Genomic DNA, 21,868 nt, shown 5'->3' with positions numbered 1-21,868 from the left:
AACTGATGCCCACGCAGGGCCAGGAATGATGCTTGTCCAACTGTAGCAAGAGGGAAAACCTCATAATTCACTGGGAAGAGAGAGGTTTTCCCTCACTGGTGGGGCAAACTTAAGCATACACAAAATGCTGCTCTGGTCCCACCTAACAAAACTGAAATGTCAGGCCTGAAAGGATCACACTATTTCCAAATAACTATACCCTAAAACAAATCAATATTTATATAAATAAAAAAATATCCAGCACCCAATAAGGTAAAATTTACAATGTCTGGCTGGCATCTAATGAAAATCAGACATGCCCTCCCCTACTTATGCTCTGTCTCTCTCAAAAATAAACATTAAAAAGAAATTTTAAAAGGGGGGAGGGGTGCCTGGGTGGCTCAGTCAGTTAAGTGTCCAACTTCAGATCAGGTCATGGTCTCACATAAGTTCAAGCCCCACATTGGGCTCTGTGCCGACAGCTCAGAGCCTGGAGCTTGCTTCAGATTCTAGGTCTCCTTCTCTCTCTCGGCCCCCCCCCCCCCACTCACTCTCTGTCTCTCTCGCTCTCAAAAATAAGTAAACATTAAAAAAAAATTAAATTAAAAAAAAGAAAATCAGACATACAAAAAAGAAGCTATGACCCACAATTAGAAAAATCATTCAGCTGACACAAACCCAAAAATGTCACGGATGATAGATTAACAGACAAGGATGCAAGCAATGTCTGATTAAAACGTACACCATATGGGCTTAATGGCAGATTAGACACTGCAGAAGAGTAGCAACCTGGAAGACCTAGCAACAGAAACTATCCAGAGTGAAAAACAGCGAAAAAGAAGACTAAAAAATAAAAGTAACACAGCATAAGCGAACTGTGGGAACACTTCAACTGTGTTAATATATATGTATTTGGAGCCCCCAAAGGAGAGGAGACGAAAAATATATTTGAATGATAATGGCTGAAAATTTTCCAATTTTGATGAAAATTGTAACCCACAGATCCAGACACAAGAAATGTGAAGAAAATTACACAAGATACATCATAATAAAGTTGCTTAACCAAAAGAGAAAATATTAAAAGCAGCCAGAGAAAAACAAAGGACACACTGTATAGAGACCAAATATAAACATGAAAGCACATTTCATATCAGTACCAACATGGAAAACAATGGAATAACATCTTTACGGTATCAAAAGAAAAAAAATGAAAATACCTTTAAAAAATGATGGCAAAAAAAAAACTAAACAAAACAAAAAACTGTTTTAACGATTTTAAGTTAATCTGCACACCCAACATGGGACTCAAACTCACAACCCTGGGTTCACAGGTCACACGTTCTTCCGACTGAGCCAGCCAGGCACCCCAAAAATATTTTAGGCATACAGAAGCCAAAGGACTTTAGCAGATTTACACTATAAGAAATGTTAAAGGAAGCCCTTCAAGAAGGAAAATAGATGGAAATCTGAATCTATAAACAAGACTGAAAACAGAAAATGGTAGCTATGTAAGTAAACAAAGACTTTATTTTTTTAATGTCCCTTAAAGAGTATCAGCTCTTCAAAGCAAAAGCAGTTATCAATGTACTGTGGAGTTTAAAATATATAAAAGTAAAATTACAACAACTGCACAAAGGCTACGGGGGGAAATGGGAGTGTTGTTATTACTCAGCCATCAAAAAGAATGAAATCTTGAGGGGCGCCTGGGTGGCTCAGTCGGTTAAGCGGCCGACTTCGGCTCAGGTCATGATCTCGCGGTCCGTGGGTTCGAGCCCCGCGTCGGTCTCTGTGCTGACTGCTCAGAGCCTGGAGCCTGTTTCAGATTCTGTGTCTCCCTCTCGCTGACCCTCCCCTGTTCATGCTCTGTCTCTCTCTGTCTCAAAAATAAAAAATAAAAATAAAAATAAAAAAAAAACGTTAAAAAAAAAAAAAAAAAGAATGAAATCTTGGGATGCCAGGGTAGCTGGGTCAGTTAAGTGTCCAACCCTCGATTTCTTTATTTCGGCTCAGGTCATGATCTCATGGTTCATGGGAATACAGCCCCAGTTTGCGCTCTTGCTCTCTCTCTCTCCCTCCCTCCCTCCCTTCCTTCCTTCCTTCCTCCCTCCCTCTCTCTCTGCCCCTTCCCCAGTTGTGCACATGTGCTCTAAATATATAAGCATTAAAAAATAAATAAATAATGAAATCTTACCATTTGCAATGACGTAGTGGAACTAGAGTGTATTATGCTAAGCAAAATAAGTCAGAGAAAGACAAATACCAGATGATTTCACTCATGTGTAAAATTTAAGAAACGAAATAGATGGAGGCACCTGGGTGGCTCAGTCGGTTAAGCATCTGACTTCAGCTCAGGTCATGATCCTGTGGTTCACGAGTTCAAGCCCTGCATTGGGCTCTGTGCTGACAGCTCAGAGCCTGGAGCCTGCTTCAGATTCTGTGTCTCCCTTTCTTTCTGCCCTTCCCCTGCTCACACTCTGTCTCTCTCAAAAATAAATAAACATTTAAAAAAACAGACAAAATAGATGAACAGAGGGGAAGGAAAGGAAAAATGAAATAACAAAAAAAAGACAGGGAAGCAAACCATAAGAGACTCTTAACTATAGAGAACAAACTGAGGTAGCTGGAAGGTAGGTGGGTTGGGGGATGAGCTAAATGGGTGATGGGAATTACGGAGGGTGCTTGTTATGATGCACACTGGGTATTGTATGTAACTAATGAATCACTAAATTCTACTCCTGAGGGGCACCTGCTTGGCTCAGTCACTTAAGCATCCAACTTCAGCTCAGGTCACGATCTCAACGGTTTGTGAGTTCGAGCCCCACGTCAGGTTTTGCACTGATAGTGCAGAACCTGCTTCAGATTCTGTTTCCCTCTCCTCTGCCCCTCCCTGGCTTGCTCTCTCGCTCTTAAAAAAGAAAGAAAAATTTTTTAAAAATTGCAATCATAGTACTTTTGGAAATCCTAGTCACATCTATACAGTTTGGCATCTGACATACATAGAATAATTGTAACTACATATGACTAGTTCATTCTCATATGCACTGGGTACTTATTTGAGCTTAAACTACTTGTGGTTACCCGTTTGGAGTTTCTGTTGTTAAAATCATGTTGTAGACTTCAACAGTTTAAATGTACAATAAATTTTCCTTAGAAATTCTATTTACTTACACTGACAGCATTAATATCTGACACATGTCCAGTGAAAGACTGTCTACACATTCCATCTCGAATATCCCATAATTTTGAAGAGGCATCACAAGCACCAGAAACAAAAGTCCTCATGTCAGGACTCAGAGAAAGACTCATCACATCTCCAGAATGCCCAGTGAATGTGGTGGTCTGCTGGGCAGTTTCGATGTCCCACAAAGCACTATAATCAAAAAAAAATTATTATAATGACAATTATATCTTGTTCTTATAAGATATAAGACTTATATAAGACTTATAATTCTTATAAGTAGTTCCTACTACCACCCTCAACCCCCAAATCAGTATTCTTGTGGGCCACACTTACCAAGTTGTATCTCCTGAACTTGTGACAATTTGGCTGTCATCTAAAAATCGACAGCAAGACAAGTAGCCTACAAGCATGAAAGCAACACGTTTTAGGTTGGCTGTGGTTAACTCAATTACCATGTGAAATAGTAATACTATAGATTTTTTTAAATCAATACACGGGCAACAAGTGTTAGTATAATCTGTAGTTCTACTTTTAGTTACTTCAAGTTCTATGCTGTCTGCAACTAAATTGTATCAAAAGCTCTGATATTTACTATGTCAATGGCATCTTATTGGACACTCTGAGAATTATAATTAAGGCAAGAGTGCCTTCTGTCTACTAGAATTACCTGAGAGATTCCTTTACACAAATATCTATCATCTATGACAGACTGGGCTGAGTACATAGAGAAATCCTTCAACAACACTGTGAGAAATTAGACCCACCTCAGGGAAGGCTTACATGGGGGGGAGAGTGGGTCATGTGAATGCTCAGAATTCACCAGTATTTCAAATATGGAAATGGCAGAAAAATAACATTAGAGATTTTTGTAAAAAAAACATGGTCAAGGATTCAGAGAGGCAGAAACCTGGTGAGTGGAAATAAATTCCTTATTAACACCACTAAGCAAATGCTATACACTACTGTATACACACTAGGGTGTACATATTGGCAAAAAAAGCAATGCATTATCACATTTTTAAGTGTTTTACACTGTGTATCTAATACATACTTCCAGTTACATAACTAAGTACAGATGCCAAAATCCCATCATTGTTAGATGGTTGTAGAGAAAACAGAAAATTATTTTGCTTTCTTTTTATGTTTTTATTAAAGTTATGGTCATCATTTGTATAAGTATAAAGTATGTGTGTTCCTGATTCATAGTAATTTCTACTCTCACTTGATTGACACTCAACCTTCAGCAGCCGAGCACAATCTGTCACTCATTCCCCTTGATCAGTTTGGTTCATTCTTTAGGAGTCCTCCTACTTGGAAGGAAAGGACACTACTTAGTGAAGCTCACCTGTGTGACCTGGTAACTCTCGGCTCACTCTCACGTTTCCCTCTCTGGTTTTTAAGTTATATATAGAGCAGATGTTGTCCAGTCCTCCACATGCAACATAATTACCAGAGGGGGCATAGGCACAGGTCATCACCCAGGAGGACCTCAGAGGAATAGCGTGCATCTGTACAACAAATATAACACACAAAAACTGTTACCAAGATTACAAAAACAGTCCACTTTTCAAACCTATTTACAATGAAGCAAATATTACTAAAAATTAAATGCATCTAAAAATAAGCCGAGGGGCACCTGGGTGGCTTAGCATGGTTAAGCATCTGGCTCTTGATTTCGGCTCAGGCCATGACCTCAGCATCATGGAATCAAGCCCTCCATCTGGTTCCATGCTGAGCACGGAGCCTGAGATTCTCTCTCACTCTCCCTTTGTACCTCCCCCACTCAACGCCTGCTCTAAAATAAATAAATAAATAAAAATAAACTGAATTAAAAATGCAATGGTTTAAGTGAACAATGAAAAATACTAATACATACTAAAATACCTATTTTTTTCTGTATTAACCTCAATTCATTCAGATTTAAGTGTTCTCATCAGAAATTCTCTTGGGGTACCTGGGTGGCTCAGTCACTAAGGGTCCAACTCTTGATTTCGGCTCAGGTCATGATCTCACGGTTCATGAGATAGAGCCCTGTGGTGGGGTCTGCACTGACAGCACGGAGCCTGCTTGGGATTCTCTCTCTGACCCTCCCCTAATCTCATGCACACACACTCACACTCACTCTCTCTCTCTCTCTCTCTCTCTCTCTCAATAAATTAATTAACAAATAAACATTAAAAAATTATTATTTTAAAAGAAACAAGGACACAGGATGTTTCAATATCAATCTACCCATTCAAAATTTTAAATGCAAAATGTTAAAGAATAAAATTCTGGGGCGCCTGGGTGGCTCAGTCGGTTAAGCGTCTGACTATTGGTTTCGGCTCAGGTCATGATCTCACGGTTCCTGAGATCGAGCCCCACATCTGGCTCTGCACTGACAGCAGCTAGCCTGCTTGGGATTCTCTCTCATGTCCTTTCTCTCTCCTTCCTTCTCTTTCTGCCCCTCCACCACTCTCTCTCTCTCTCTCAAAAAAAAAAAAAATTTAAAAAATATTTTAAAAAAAAAAAAAAAAAAAAGAATAAAATTCTTTGTTTTGGCAATAACACCCAAAAGAGGAATTTCCTCCACTATAGCACTGAACGACACAAGTCTCAGAAGCAATTAAAATGGTTCTTCCATGAAAAGATGGCAGTTATGTCCTTCTAATAATAGGATATACTCTGTGCTCAAATTCAAAAAATGGTAATAGTTTGCACTGATCTGCCCACACCATTCTGGTGCCTTCTTACCCAATACCAATTATTTCCAAGTAGGTGGCAAAATTTAGTGTATATGGGAATAGCAAGGCTAAATAATCCAGAGAATCAACACATTGTATTATTACTATCATGTTCTTATTTAAATCTAAAATATCTTTAAAACTCTATTTTTGTTCTAGGAAAATATAGTTAAAAGACATGCTGGATGGGTTGATTAATATAGAAAAACTGTTACAAATCTGTCTTGCTAGCTTTAAAATCTCAACCAGACTGAAGCTGTTTGCTTCACAAAACTGTACTTTTAAAACTTTAGTAAAAATAGTGATATAAGTATATATAGAATCTAACAGGTATTTGATGTAAGTTTTCCTGAAGCTTTTCCCCTACCACTCCACACTTTTTCATCAAGGATTCCTTCCAATGGACACAACAGCAAGACCCCCTGGGGTCTGCCAAAAGATGGGAAGAAGTTGTAATCTAGAAGTTGTAATCTACCTCTAATCTACTGCATCTTCTGAGCACTCCAGAAACAAAAATCAGTGCCTAGAGTACCAAAGAAAAGGTTCACAGTAGCATTCTGGCACACCCACGCCTAGAAACAAAAATCTCAGGGTCATTGCCACATTAGGAAATGGGAATTAAAAAAAAAAAAAAAAAAAAAATCATTTACAGGGGCACCTGGCTGGCTAAGTCAGAAGAGCATGTAACTATTATTTACTTATTTTTTTTTTATTTTTATTTTTTAACGTTTATTTATTTTTGAGACAGAGAGAGACACAGCATGAATGGGGGAGGGGCAGAGAGAGAGGGAGACACAGAATCGGAAGCAGGCTCCAGGCTCTGAGCCATCAGCCCAGAGCCCGACGCGGGGCTCGAACTCGCGGACCGTGAGATCGTGACCTGAGCCGAAGTAGGACGCCCAACCGACTGAGCCACCCAGGCGCCCCTACTTATTTATTTTTTAAGAGCATCCAACTTTTGATCTCGAGGTCATGAATTCGAGCCCCACATTGGGTGTAGAAATTACTGAAATAAATAAAACTTAAGAAATAAAATAAAAAATCACTTATATTTAAAACTGATGCACACTCTTTTCTAATATTCAAATACAAAATATGAGACTCAAGTAAAACACACTGAACGATATTCCTGCGGCTGTCCTTGGGAACATAAAAGGGCTTAATATTAAAAACAAACACTAAGCCCAAAGAGAGGAACTAGATTAAAATAGAGAAAATAAATTTATCTTTGAAGGAAATTAAAGTCTGAAGTAACAAATAAAGGAAAAAACTGTTGGACACCAAGCCAAATAAAAGGTTATTTAATCACTCTCTTAAGAAATCCTACCTTATTTGTTGTATAGCTATCCCAAATAATTAATTTTCCATCTTGAGAAGCACTGACGAGTAACCTATAGGAACAAACACAAAAATAATTTGACACTTAGAAGAAAAAAATAGTTTAGTCATGCACTGCATTAATGTAGAACACTTCAGAAAAGAAAAATACAATTTTTCTAGTTAAAAACTTGATACCAGAAAATATCCTCTCAAATTTATTCTGCATGCCAAAGTTTTCAATAAATACAATTGAGTAAAATTTAAACATTTTAAAAATGTCTCTGGTTACGATTAAACTTTTTTTTTAATGATTCAACTTTTTTATTGCAACATTCTAGTTCCTATTCAAGTTTCTGAAGATATTAGCTTACTGATTATTTACGGACTTAAATCTAAAGACAACAGAGTAGATATAAGCCTAACAACCATATTTCACTTCATATAAAAATCTCAACTGAGAGCCTGTGAATGCAACACAGAATTACAGGTGTGGTACAGGATATGCCACCCACCCTTGAGGTCTCTAGCATCTAGCAGAGAAGAAGATACTCACACAAGTTCACAAGAAATTAAGTGAAAATTGTCAGAGGGGTGGTATATAATCAACACCACAGAAAAACAGAAGAGGGCCAAATAAGTGCTGGTTGAGTTAATCAAGTAGTCTTGCTAAAAAGAATGCACGATGAAAAATGGAATTCTGAGAGCTAAAGGCAGAGAAAAGTCTATATTCTGTGAGGAGGCTATGTTCAATGACAAAAGGTAGAAAAATACAGTGTTTCAAGAACTGTGAATTTTCCAGTTGCAGAGAGTGTGTGAGAAATGGGTGTAACAGGTGAGAAAAGCAGACTGGGCTTCAACTGCAGAAGGCTTTGTTTGCTGGCTAAATAAGAACTCTAAGTAACTATTAGTTATTGAACTTCTTGTTTTCCTTTGGAAATTTTTCACTATGGTATAAAATTTAAAAGGTACAAAAAAAAAAAAATATCCAGTGACAAAAAGTCACCTTCCTATCCCTGTCACCAACCCACCCAGATCCCTCCTTCCCCACAGCTATATAACATTAGCAGGATTTTATGTAGCAACTGCAGCAAATTCTTTATGAAAGGGAAGATCTAACTTTAGGGACGCAAGACAGAACCAGAAATAGATTCTGTAAAAATCAATTGGCATCTGGAGCACCTGGATGGCTCAGAAGGTTAAGCGTCCAACTCTTGATTTCAGCTCTGGTCATGATCTCATGGTTTGTGACATTGAGCCCTGCATCAGGCTCTGCACTGACAGCAGGGAACCTGCTTGGGATTCATTCTCATTTTTCTCTCTCTCTAAATAAACTTAAAAAAAAAAAAAAAATCAATTGGCATCATCAGCATCGTGGTGAGAAGAACTATTAAGTGATGAACTGATAAAGACAGTTTCCTTGATGTTTTTCTATGAAGAGTAATAGTCTTGAGAAATTCTGAGGAAAGTAATTATTCAAGTAATTATTTCAAGTGATTATATTTTGAGTGAAAAGTTCGCTGCAGCAACGGGCAGACTTTTTTTTTTATCTTAAACTTCTTTAAGAAAAACAGTAAAACATTTGGCCTAACTTTATGCCACCTGTCCATTATTTTTCCCCCTCCTAGGAGGCATTTTTTTTTTTTTTTTTTTTTTTTTTTTTTTAGAGAGAGTGACAGAGTGACAGAGACACAGAGTGACAGAGACACAGAGAATCTTAAGCAGGCTCCACACTCAGCACAGAGCCCAGAGCCTGATGTGCGGCTTGATCTCACGACTCTGAGATCACGACCTGGGCTGGAACAGAGAGGCGATTGTTTAACCAACTGAGTCATGCAGTCACCCCACAGGAGGCACATTTCTATAATACTGTACCCAGGGGCGCCTGGGTGGCTCAGTCAGTTGGGTGTCTGACTTCGGCTTGGGTCATGATCTCACAGTCCGTGGGTTTGAGCCCCACATCGGGCTCTGTGCTGGCAGCTCTGATCCTGGAGCCTGCTTCGGATTCTGTGTCTCCCTCTCTCTCTGCCCCTCCCCTGCTCATGCTCTGTCTCTGTCTCAAAAATAAAAACATTAAAAAAATAATAATAAATATAATACTGTACCCAAGTATCCCATTTACACTGAGATATGCCAAGAAACAGGAAGACACCTGAAGTAGGCACAACCTTTTTAGTTTCTCCTGGGAAAGCATAAATGTGCAGCTTCTATTAAAAAATAATTTCTTGGGGCACCTGGGTGGCTCAGTTAGCTAAGCGCCTAACTCTTGATTTCAGCTCAGGTCATGATCCCATGGTTTGTGAGATCCAGCCCTGCATCAGGCTCACACTAACAGCACGGAGCCTGCTTGGGATTCGCTCTCTCCCTCTCTCTCTGCCCCTCCTCTGCTCACGCACGCTCTCTCAAAATAAGTAAACTTAAGAAAATAATTTTTTAGTTGGGACTTTTCCCAATGAGATTAATCAAATCAAAGAAACAAGTCAACCACTATGGCAGCAGGCCGATCTGCCAATTGTAGTTACTCTGTAAGCCTATGACCAACCATCCAATGCAAACCAGACAGCAGCCATGTATGTGTGCACACATACACATGCACTTGCATACTGGGGTTAGGGAAACAGAAGATGTATGAGTGTACTTGTATTATGTAATTCCATCTTTTGTGATTTTTAGGTAGTAATTATAGCAATATACAGTAACTTGTACATAGCAATAATATTCAAATATTGCCTATTAACTGAAATTAAGATCAATATACAATGAAGCTGCCTTTGGCACATTAAGAAAAACAGTAATAATAATACACTGCAAAGAAAAGAAATCCTAACCATTTTACATGGATCATCTGATAAAGGATATTTTTCAGAGGTAAACTTATTTTCCATATTAAAGGCTTCAAAACATTTAAAGTGCCAATGAATGATTTTTAGTAAAAGCCAAATGTTCATATTTGAAGCATTTTCTATAAACACCTCATAATATTGCTTGTTTTAAAACAAAGAAAATGCAAATGAGGAATCTTAATGAAAATAATTCCAATAGTTGGATGATGCCAGGTACAAACCTTGAATCATATCCCCAATGCATCGCATAGATTTTAGCTAGGTGACCCCTCAGCGTACGTCTCGTTCGCATCTGTATTCGACCCACGGAATCCATATTTGATGTGATCTTTAGAAAGCACCAAGAATGTTATTCTCTACCTTAGATGTAGCTCAGAAAATAAGATAGAAACAATAGGCATAAGACATAAAACAAACTGACAGCAACTGAAGGTAGTTTAAATAATTCAAGTCATTATATAGGATCAGTAAATTCAAGAAAAAGTATGATTTGAAATTATCCTATTGGCACACCTTCCAGTGAGAATATCTACTACAGACTATCAACTTTTAAAAAGAATAGACATACCTCCCAACTTTAGTAAAAAAAAACAATAAAAATCAAATAAATGATCAAATGAAACATGTATAATTTTAACTGTCTATAGGAAAGCAAGCTTCAGCATACATTTCCTTAATAAAAATTATCAGTATTAGTTAAGCTAATGAAACCTTCCTAAGAGTTTATGTAAAAAAAAAAAAAAAAAAAAAAAAGTTAATCAGGGCATATCAAAACGAGTCAGAAGCTAACCTAAAAAATACATATGAATCTACAGGTTTTTAATAGTATTTATTTTTCCACAGTCTTCTATTTTAACAAGTATGCTTTAAAAAGCATATATATAGCATCTGACAAATTACAAAGTGTTTTTAAATAGAGATCTCATTTTTTTTCAATTAAATACTCATAAATACCATCTACATGTCATTTGTATCAGTGTTAAGCTATTTCATGTGAATTACTAAAATGAAGAAAAAAAATTACCTGAATAAGTGTTGCATCATTACATGCTTTCCTGGCATCCTGAAAGATGATTATAATACATTTAAACATAGAAATCTCTGAATAGGATTTAAAATGCTATTTTTCATTGAAAATGTAGACTTACAAATATACCTTTTACTGTACCACATAATCTTTACTTAAAATTCAGTGGTCAGTACATTCACAATGTTGTGCAACTGCCACCATCAATTCCAGAACATTTATCATTAAAACAAAAAAACCCTGTGCTTCCCAATTCCCTCATTCCTTGATAATCACTAGTTCACTTTCTATCTCTATGGACTGCCTATTCTAGACATTTCGTATAAATGGAATCCTAGAATATAACCTTCTGTCTGGCTTCTTTCACTTAATGTAGGTTTTCAGGGTACCTCCATATTGTGGTGCATCAGTACTTCATTTCTTTTTATGGCTGAGTAATATTCCACTGTATGGATTTATCCTACTGTTTATCCATTAACTGATGGACATTTACGTTTCCATTTTTTGGTTTTTAATGAATAACGATGCTGTGGACATTCACATACAAGTTGTGTGTACACGTTTTCAATTCTTCTGGGTATATACCTAGGAATGGCAGGTGATACGCTAACTCTAATTTTTTAATCAAATGTCAAATTGTTTTTATCACAGCAGCTGTACCATTTTACATTCCAACCAGGAATGTATTAGGAGCTTTCCAATTTCTTCACATCCTCACCAAACTGTTCTCTTTATTATTATAGACATTTTCATGGTTGTGAAGTAGTAGTATCTTACTATAGTTTTTATTTGCATTTCCCTAATGATTAGTAATGGTTGAGCATCTGCACATATGCTTATTGGCCATTTGTAGATCTTTGGAGAAATGTCTATTCAAATCCTTTGCCCTTTTTTTTTTTTTTAATTTTTTAACGTTTATTTATTATTGAAAGACAGAGTCAGAGCGTGAGCAGGGGAGGGGCAGAGAGAGAGGGAGACACAGAATGTGAAGCAGGCTCCAGGCTCCAAGCTGTCAGCACAGAGCCCGACACGAGGCTCAAACCCACAAACCGCGAGATCATGACCTGAGCCGAAGTCAGACGTTTAACCGACTGAGCCACCCAGGCGTCCCCTCTTTGCCCATTTTTCAATTATGTTATTGTTGAGTTGTAGGAGTTCTTTATATACATTCTGGGTACTAGACCTTTATTCTGTAGAATAGTTGCAAATCCTAGATCTGATATAGTATTCTATACTATAAATTATTCTCACATTCTGTAGACTGTCTTTTCATTTTCTTCATTACTGTCCTTACATACAAGTTTTTCATTTTGATGAAGTCTGATTTATCGATTTCTTCCATTGCTTAGGCTTTCAGTGTCATATTCAACTGCTGCCAGGGGCACCTGAGTGGCTCAGTTGGTTAAACGTCTGACTTTGGCTCAGGTCATGACCTCACGGTTTGTGAGTTCAAGCCCTGCATCAGGCTCTGTGCTGACGGCTCAAAGCCTGGAGCCTGCTTCAGATTCTGTGTCTCCCTCTCTGCCCCTCCTCCACTCATGCACGCTCGCTTTCTGTCTCAAAATAAATAACAAAAACATTAAAATTTAAACTATTGCCTAATCCCAGGTCACAAAGATTAACAGCTATGCTTAGTTCTAAGAATTTTATACTTTTAGCGTTTATATTTAGGTACCATTTTCAGTTAATTTTTGTAAATGGTTTGAGGTAGGAGTCCAAATTCATTCTTCTGCATGTGGATACCCAGTTGTTCCAGCACCATCTGTTGGAAAGACTATTCTTTCTCTCTCAAATGGCCTTGTTATCCTCGTTGAAAATCAATCGGCCCTAGATAAATGGGTTCATTTAAGGACTCTCAATTCTATTCCATTGCGCAAATATACTTTTGGTTTATGATTAAAAGATTTTAAATTGTATCCCCATGAGTAAAAATGAACTAGGTTGGTTTAATAAGCCCATAGTATCCTGAGTTATATTTATTACTAAGCTTCAGCAAAAAGGTTCAGGGTTCCCTTTTGGTTTGTTCTGGCATTGAGAAGTTGAGGTGATGGGAAGGATATTTATAGCATAACCCAGGTCATTTCAGAAGTATTTTTTAATGTCTACAACACATCTTTAAAATGCTTAGTATCTATATACAGCATACTTGCAATTAGGAATAAAATATTTTAGCTCCAATATGAAGATAGAAAATAATTTATGTTAATAAGGAACAGCTGATACTGAGTCACATCTATATTTTTATATTAATAGCAAGGCCCTTCTATGTAAGCAGATGTTTATGCTTAAGCATTATATGATGGCATTTCAAAATGACCTTAAATCTGAAGGAAATTATCAAAAAGAAGATGGTGAAACAGGAATCAATATGACAAAATAACATTTACTAAGCAACAAAATGTTTTCAAAGGAGTTTCCCAACAAATTTAGAGGATTCATATACATGGGAAAATCAGAAGCACAATTCTTCCTACTAGACTTGAAACTGTTTTTTCCTCTCAAAAATTAGGGTAGTATCCTCTTTCAACTGCTTTTCCCTACTGAGCTTAGTCGACTCCTGTGCAAAGAGGCAGCACATGGTATTTGCTGAATAAATGCCCCAAATGGACAACTCGTTCCAGTCAGCCAAGGGGAAAATGCCTGCCTCTGCTTGCAGCAAAGACCAGATGGAACACGGGATCCTTTTAGCTGCCCTTTCAACCTATTTAGAACACTTAGAATATCTCTATGTAAGGATGTTCTTAAGCAGTTACACAAACACATGATTTGATTCTCTCATTCGTAGTCAAATTGTAGGCTGAGAAACTTCATTTGGCAAGGAATAATTTAGTCCATTTTCCGACAATGAAAAGAATTTCCAGAAAGGATAGTGATGGCCTGAGCCACGTTCCAAAAATGGTAGAGTACAAGACTATATTCTAAAAACAGGGTTCTCTAATTTTAAGCTTTATGAAAATCCTTGCTTAGGTCGTCTTTCTTAATTCAGTCATTCAGTAAAAAAAAATCCATTGAACATTGTGTCAGGTACTATTCTGGGCACCACAGTTACAGCAGCAGACAAAACAAAAAATCCTGGCCCTCCTACAGGGCTTGTAATATTAACAGCACAATTAAACTGCACATGAAAATTACTAAATAGTGCAAATCAGTAAAAATCAAGACGCTGGAATATAAGCATACTACAAATAACAGTTACTTGCCAATCACGCAAAGACTCTATTCACATTCAGAGAACTTACTCTTATGAACACTTATCCATTATAAAACTGAATATAAAATTATTCCAAATAAAGGCTGAAATTCATATTGTCTACCGTAATACAAGACATCTTTGTACAAGAGAAAAGCGATATATTTCCCACTCCAAGTAACAAAGGAAAAATCTGTTTTTCTGTTTTTTAATCGGTTTTTAATTTAAAATAAATCATATTGCATAAAATTGCATACATTTCTATTGTGTCATGTGTTTATACCATACTTAAGTATACTGTTAGCTAATATTTCTAGAAGTGAGGGGGAAAGCAAGAGGGAAGGTCTTTAAATATAACATGTCATGATTTTGTCACTTTACATACATGTGGTTAACTTGAAATCACAGGAGATGATTCAGTGAGCACCTGTACCCATGCAATTGTGTTTGGGAGGCTGGTGAGATATGAAGGGGATTAAGGCACAGAATTCTCCAGCCAAGTACAAGTAGCAGAGGCAAATGTGCACAAGGAGCTATATAAAACAAGGCCAGCTGTGATCAGCCCTATAACACAAGTCCAAAGTGCTACAGGAGTAAGGTCTTCCCGCTTATTAGTAAGTTCTTTCCATGTCATTCCATTTATTAAATTTTTTAACGTTTTTTATTTATTTTTGAGACCGAGAGAGACAGAGCATGAATGGGGGAGGGGCAGAGAGAGAGGGAGACACAGAATCGGAAGCAGGCTCCAGGCTCTGAGCCATCAGCCCAGAGCCCGACGCGGGGCTCGAACCCACGGACCGCGAGATGGTGACCTGAGCTGAAGTCGGACGCTTAACCGACTGAGCCACCCAGGCGCCCCGCATGTCATTCCATTTAATCATCTCCACCAACCTTTGCTTTACAGCAAAGCTACCAAGCATCAAAGAAGTTAAACTTGCTCAAGGCCACAGAATAATTAAAATCTGAAGCCCATGCACTTTCCACCACGCCATGAGGCCTTCCAATAAGTGGGAGAATAAATGCAACTGGAGGACTCTGGTGAGTCTTCAGATGATGGGGACTCAATGAACTGGAGTCATAGGAGCAAAACTGGAGCAAAGATAGCATAATTCTAGGCAAAGGAAACAACTTGTAAAAGAGCAATAAACTGGGAAAGAGCAATGCATGTTCAGAAACTGGCCACCAGAAATCTATGGCTACAACACAGGATGTAGAGCAGGATGTTGGTACAGACTGCAGAGCTGGGAGGCAGTGCAGCAGTGGTGTTGGGGCACAGGCTCTGGCACCAAAATATACCTGAGCTGAATCCTGAATCTGGACTTCAAAAAATCTGGATGAGCAGTTATGTTACCTTGGCAAGTTATTTAATCTCACTGAGGATCAGTTTCCTCAGCTATGAAACAAAGCAACACCATCTACCTCACAGGGTTGCTATGAGGATTAAGTGAGATCAACATGTGACCGTGTGCCTGGCCAATCATTCCAGACAAGGACACCACAAGAAAATTACAGTCACTATCTCTGATAAACACAGATGTAAAACCTCAATAAAATATTAGCAAACCAAACTCAACAATACATTAAAGCAATCACACACCATAATCAAGTTGGACTTATATCAGGGATGCAAGGATGGCTCAACATCCACAAATCAATGTGACATAGTACATTAAAAAAGTGAAAGATAAAAACTGTATGATCATCTCAGTAGATGAAGAAAAGGCATTTGACAAAATGCACCATCCATTTATGATAAAAAACCTCAACAAAGGTGGGTATAAAGGAAGTGTACCTCAACATAATAAAGGTCATAAAGGACAAGCTGATAACATCATACTCAACAATGAAAAGCTGAAAGCTTTTCCTCTGACATCAGGAACAAGACAAGGATGCCCACACTTCCCACTTTAATGTTACTGGAAGTCCTTGCCGGAGCAATGAGGCAAGAAAAAGGAAATAAAGGCATCCAAATTGGAAAGGAAGAAATAAAGCTGTCACTATCTGCAGATGATATGATATTATATAGGAAACCCTAAAGACTTTACTAATAAACCATTAGAAATAAATTCAGTAAAGCTGCAAGACATACAAAACATACAAGAATCTATTGTGTTCCTATACACATATAATTAACTGTCAGAATGATATCAAGGGAACAATCCCACTTACAACTGCATCAAAAGGAATAAAATACCTAGGGATAAATTTAACCAAGGAGGTGAAAGACCTGTGTATTGAAGATAGAAAAAAATGAAAGAAACTAAAGACACAAATCAATGGAAAGCCATTCTATTCTAGTGGATTGAAGGAATATTGTTAAAATGCCCATACTACTCAAAACAAGCTATAGATGCAATGCAATCCCTATCAAAATTCCACAAAATACATTTTCCACAAAAATACAAATAATCCTAAAATCTGTATGGCTATTTACAGTCTTTTGTGGTTTCAAAGAAAACTTGAGACAAAAGAACAAAACTGGAGGCATCGTGCTCTCTGATTTCAAATTACATTACAAAGCCACAGTAACCAAACAGTATGGTACTGGCATAAAAATTAACATATGGATCAACAGAACAGAGAAACCAGGAATATACCTATGCATATGTGGTCAATTTATGACAACAGGGGAAAGATGGTCTCTTCAATAGTGTTGGAAAAACTGGAGAGCCACAAGCAGAAGAATGAAACTGTACCACTATCTTACACCATACACAAAAATAAATTCAAGATGGATTAAACACTTGAATACCTGAAACCATAAAAGTCCTAGAAGAAAACACAGGTGGTAAGCTCCTTGACATCTGTCTTGGTGATGATTTTTTGGATTGGACACCCAAAGCAATGACAACAAAAGCAAAAATAAACAAGTGGGTCTATATCAAACCAAAAAGCTTCTGCACAGCAAAGGAAACCATCAATAAAATGAAAAAGCAACCTACTGGAAGGGAGAGAATATTTGTAAATCCTGTATCTGATAAGGGGTTAAGATCCAAAACAAAGAACTTGGACAACTCAAAAGCAAAACAATCCAATTTAAAAAAATGGAAAAATATACCATGCCCATGGATTGAAAGAATACTGTTAAAATGCCCATACTACCCAAAGCGATCTATAGATTCAATGCAATCCCCAGGCAAACACTAATAGCATTTTTCACAGAACCAGAACAAATTATCCTAAAATCTGTATGGAACCACAAAAGACCCTGAATAGCCAAAGCTGAATAGCCAATCTGAGAAAGAACAAAGCTGGAGGTATCACAATTCCAGATTTCAAACCATACTACTAACTCACAGTGATCAAAACAGTATGGTACTGACACAACAATAGACACACAGATCAACAGAACAGGACAGAGCCCTGAAATAAATGTATGTTTATACGGCCAATTAGTCTATGACAAAGGATGCAATGGGGGGGGGGGGGGTGACAGTCCTTAAATAAATGGAGTTAGGAAAACTGGACATTTACATGCAAAAGAATGAAACTGGACACTTTACACCACAAACAAAAATAAACTCAAAATGGAGTAAAGACCTAAACATGAGACCTGAAACCATAAAACATAAAACACCTTAAAAACATAAAAAAAAAAAAAAAAAAAAACAAAACAAAAGAATAACCAGGGGTGCCTGGGTGGTTCAGTTGGTTAAGCACTCAACTTTGGCTCAGGTCATGGTCTTGCGGGGAGTCTGAGCCCCATGTATGGCTGTGTGCTGACAGCTCAGAGCCTGGGGCCTGCTTCAGATTCTGTGTCTCCCTGTCTCTTCCCCTCCCCACCTCGTGCTCTGTATGTGTGTGTCTCTGTCTCTCTCTCTGTCTCTCTCTCTGTCTCTCTCTCTCTCTCTCTCTCTCTCTCTCACAACAAAAAACCTTAGCAACATATTTTTGAATAGGTCTCCTCAGGCAAGGGAAACAAAAGCAAAATAAACTATTGTAACTACACTAAAATAAAAAGCTTTTGCACAGTAAAAGAAACCATCAACAAAACAGTAAGGCAACCTACTAAATAAGAGAAGATATTTGCAAATGATCTGTCCCATAAGGGGTTAATGTCCAAACTATATAAAGAATTGATATAACTCAACACCAAAAAAACACAATCTGATCAAAAAATGGGCAGAGATTCACGACAACGTGGATGGAACTGGAGGGTATTATGCTAAGTGAAATAAGAGAAATACAAATATTATATGTTTTCACTCATATGTGGAATTTGAGAAACTTAACAGAAGACCATGGGGAATGGGAAGGGGAAAAAATAGCTTCAGAGAGGGAGGCAAACTATAAGAGACTCTTAAACACAGAGAACAAACTGAAGGTAATGGGGGATGAACAGAGAAGAGGGGAAAATGGGTTATGGACATTGAGGAGGGCACTTGTTGGGACGAGCACTGGGTATTGTATGTAAGCTATGAATCATGGGAATCTACTCCCAGAAGCCAAGAGCACACTGTATATTATACACGGATGTTAGCTAACTTGACAATAAATTATCAAAAAAAAAAAAAAAAAGGGGGGGGGGGGCAGCTGACCTGGATAGACGTTTTTCCAGAGAAGACATACAAGATGGCCAAAAGACACACAAAAAGGTGCTCAACATAACTAAATCATCATGGAAATGCAAATCAAAACCCCCATGAAATATTACCTCACACCTGTTAGAATGGCAAGTATCAAAAAGACAAGAAATAACAAGCGTTGGCAAGGATACGGAGAAAAGGGAACCCTTGTGCACAGCTGATGGGAATGTGAATTGGTGCAGCCACTATGGAAAACAATAGGGAGGTTCCTCAACAAAATTAAAAATAAAATTACCATATGATCCAGCAATTCAACTTCTGGTGTTTATCAGAACAAAAATACTAACTCAAAAAGATATATGCACACCCATGTTCAGTGCAGCACTATTTACATAGCTATGACATGGAAACAACCTAAGTGTCCATCGATAAAAGAGTAAATAAAGAAAATGTATGTACACATGCACAGAAATAGTATTCAGCCATAAAAAAAAAAAAAAAAAATCTTGGGCGCCTGGGGCGCTCAATCAGTGAAGCATCAGACTCTTGGTCTCAGGGTCAGGAGTTCAAGCCCTGTGTTGGGCTCTGCACTGGGACTGAAGCTTACTTAGAGAGAGAGAGAGAGAGAGAGAGACAGAGAGAGAGATCTTGCCATTTCCAACAATATGAGTAGACCCTGTCGGCATTATGCTAAGTGAAACAAGTCAGACAAAAAACAAATACCATATGATCTCCCTTACATTTAATTTAAAAAAAAAAAAAAAAAGCCAAGTTCATATACAGAGAATAGAATTTTTTAAATGACATGGTTGGTCATGTGACCATGTGCTTAGCCAAGGAGTCAGTCCTGTTCAGCATGTGGAGCAAGTGATACCAAGTAGAGATCACTGAGAATTCATTCTGGTGTTGGCAACATCATCTAATTTACAGATTATTCTATAAAGCCTTCGTTCATCATCACAGGCAAAATACATCCCTTCTTTGTTTGGACAGCTTTATTCAAACATCTACACTATCAAACTCAGAGTTCTTATTCACATCCAAATTCACTTCCTTGAATTCCTGGCAGTAACATTTGGTTATAATTTCAATCCAATCAGAAACAATGTTTTCTTGGCGCATGTTCTTCAGCCACCCCTGTTTTTCCTGCTCCTTTCCTCTCTTCTCTTGTTAATATCCTTCTATAGATCCTGTGCCTGTTCCTTTCTTCTTACTCTTCACTTTCAAACCAGAAGACTTCTTCTGAAACAGCCACTGCAAAAGGTTCAGAGCAGGGGCAGCAGGGTGGGGGGGAGCAGTCAGCAGTGTTCCAAGTTATTAGGGATTCTCCTCACTTCCAGCTGAAGTTCTTCATTTGTATCTGTTTCAGCCTTTGCTTTCCCTGCAAAAAGTAGGCAGCACCAGGCTACAGCTCAGTCTCTTTCCTCCACCCTGCTCACTAAGAGGCTTCCTAAACATGAAGGAATATAGACACACCATCGTTTATCTCTGCTCCTTGATACCCCTCTGTCCAGGAAACATCTGTTTCCACTGTTCCCAAGAGGATTACTGGTGTTGTTGCTGAGGAGTGCTCCCCACTTTGCAGAAACCCTTTCTCTGGAGGCTTCTCACACCCTGATGCATCACTCCGTTTGACTCTTGGTGTGAAATCCTAAGTGTCTTTTAATTTTGTTTTAAGATGGAACTTTATTTGTTAAGATCTTTGCTGTTTTGAGTTGATTTCCAAGAGTGAAAGATGACAGACATGTCTTTATTATGCCACTAATAATTTTTAATGTTTTTCTGTAATGTTTTAGAGTTTCCTATTTTTCTAGTGTATTACAATTGCAATGTGATAATACCTGCCTCATCGTATTGCATCAAAAATTAAACTACAATTCCAGGTATGTAACTAAGAAGAGAATGAGGTTTGCCTTTCAGCAGGAATTCCATATATAATATTAACTTCTTAGGGACACAGAGGCCATTAGGTCCACAGAGATATTTTTCAGGAATAATTTTTATAGAATACTTCAGAGGTATGATAAAAACAAATTGACCATTTCAAGCCTTATAAATTTAATATATGTAGACTGATGAAACAACGAACAAATTTTATTCATTGCTGGTACTGAATAAAAGTGTTAAAATTTCAAAACGAGAAACTTTGTTCTTACCTGGATCTGATTCCGAAGTTGTTCAGCTTCCTGCCTCAACTGTTCCAGTTCACTCATCCTTTAACTTGTTTACTTCAGAAATTAAGTGAAAGCAACTGTCAAAACAAAACAAAAACAGTGACAGAGACTGATTTAGTTGTCCATTTACATATTAATCTACTTTCAGGGGTGCCTGGGTGGCTCAGTTGGTTAAGCTCAGACTCTTGATTTCAGCTCAGGTCATGATCTCAGGGGTTCCTGGGACAGAACTGTTAGCACAGAGCCTCTTGGGATTCTCTCTCTCCCTTTCTCTCTGTCCCTCCCCTGCTAGAGCATGCACACTCTCTCCCAAAATAAATAACTTAAAAAAAAAAAAAAAAAAGGTAATTATAAAAATAAAAAGACTAAATTACAGATCATTAGTACTAGAATACAGACCAGTGAGAAGTACTTTACAATACGTCAGAGGGCACCAATAGTTATCCCCACATACATGTCTAATCAGCACCTCAAAGTTCATACTTCAAAGCTGAACCCCACTCTACCCCAGGTCTTCCCTGTCTCCGTAAATGAAAGTTTAGTCCTTCCAACTGTTTCAGCCAAAAACCTGGGAGCCATCCTTAACTTGTTTCTTTCACACCCTATATGTAATCCATCAGCAAAGCATGCCAGTTCTTCCTTCAGAAAAGAATATTTAGGATCTGACCAACTCTGATTACCTCCACTTTGACTACCTCAGTCTAGGCCACCACCATCTAACTTGGTCTCCTTTCTACTGTGGATGACCACTTCCCAATCTATTCTAAATACAGCAACCAAGTGATCCTTTTTTTTTTTTTTTTTTTTTTTTTTTAACATTTATTTATGAAAGACAGAGACAGAGCACAAGTGGGGGAGGGACAGAGATAGGAGAATCCAAAGCAGGCTCAAGGCTCCGAGCTGTCAGC

General features: G+C 37.9%; 1 protein-coding gene across 1 annotated transcript in view; it reads right to left on the bottom strand.

The window, feature by feature from the left end:
• Positions 1 to 21,285, bottom strand: part of GNB4 (G protein subunit beta 4) — a 35,045-nt gene extending 13,760 nt beyond the window's left edge. The window contains exons 1-7 of the mRNA XM_049629569.1: positions 20,943 to 21,285; positions 11,068 to 11,106; positions 10,265 to 10,371; positions 7,211 to 7,274; positions 4,506 to 4,668; positions 3,494 to 3,560; positions 3,148 to 3,349 (exon numbers count right to left, since the gene is read on the bottom strand). Of these exons, the coding sequence (XP_049485526.1) occupies positions 3,148 to 3,349; positions 3,494 to 3,560; positions 4,506 to 4,668; positions 7,211 to 7,274; positions 10,265 to 10,371; positions 11,068 to 11,106; positions 20,943 to 20,999 (699 nt within the window). The 5' untranslated portion in view covers positions 21,000 to 21,285. The remainder of the gene's footprint in view (positions 1 to 3,147; positions 3,350 to 3,493; positions 3,561 to 4,505; positions 4,669 to 7,210; positions 7,275 to 10,264; positions 10,372 to 11,067; positions 11,107 to 20,942) is intronic.
• Between the last annotated feature and the right edge of the window lie 583 nt (positions 21,286 to 21,868).

This window comes from Panthera uncia, chromosome C2 (assembly GCF_023721935.1).
Source record: "Panthera uncia isolate 11264 chromosome C2, Puncia_PCG_1.0, whole genome shotgun sequence".
Classification (NCBI taxonomy): domain Eukaryota; kingdom Metazoa; phylum Chordata; class Mammalia; order Carnivora; family Felidae; genus Panthera; species Panthera uncia.
Note: the sequence above shows the minus strand (reverse complement) of the source record. Positions and strands in the feature narration are given on the sequence as shown.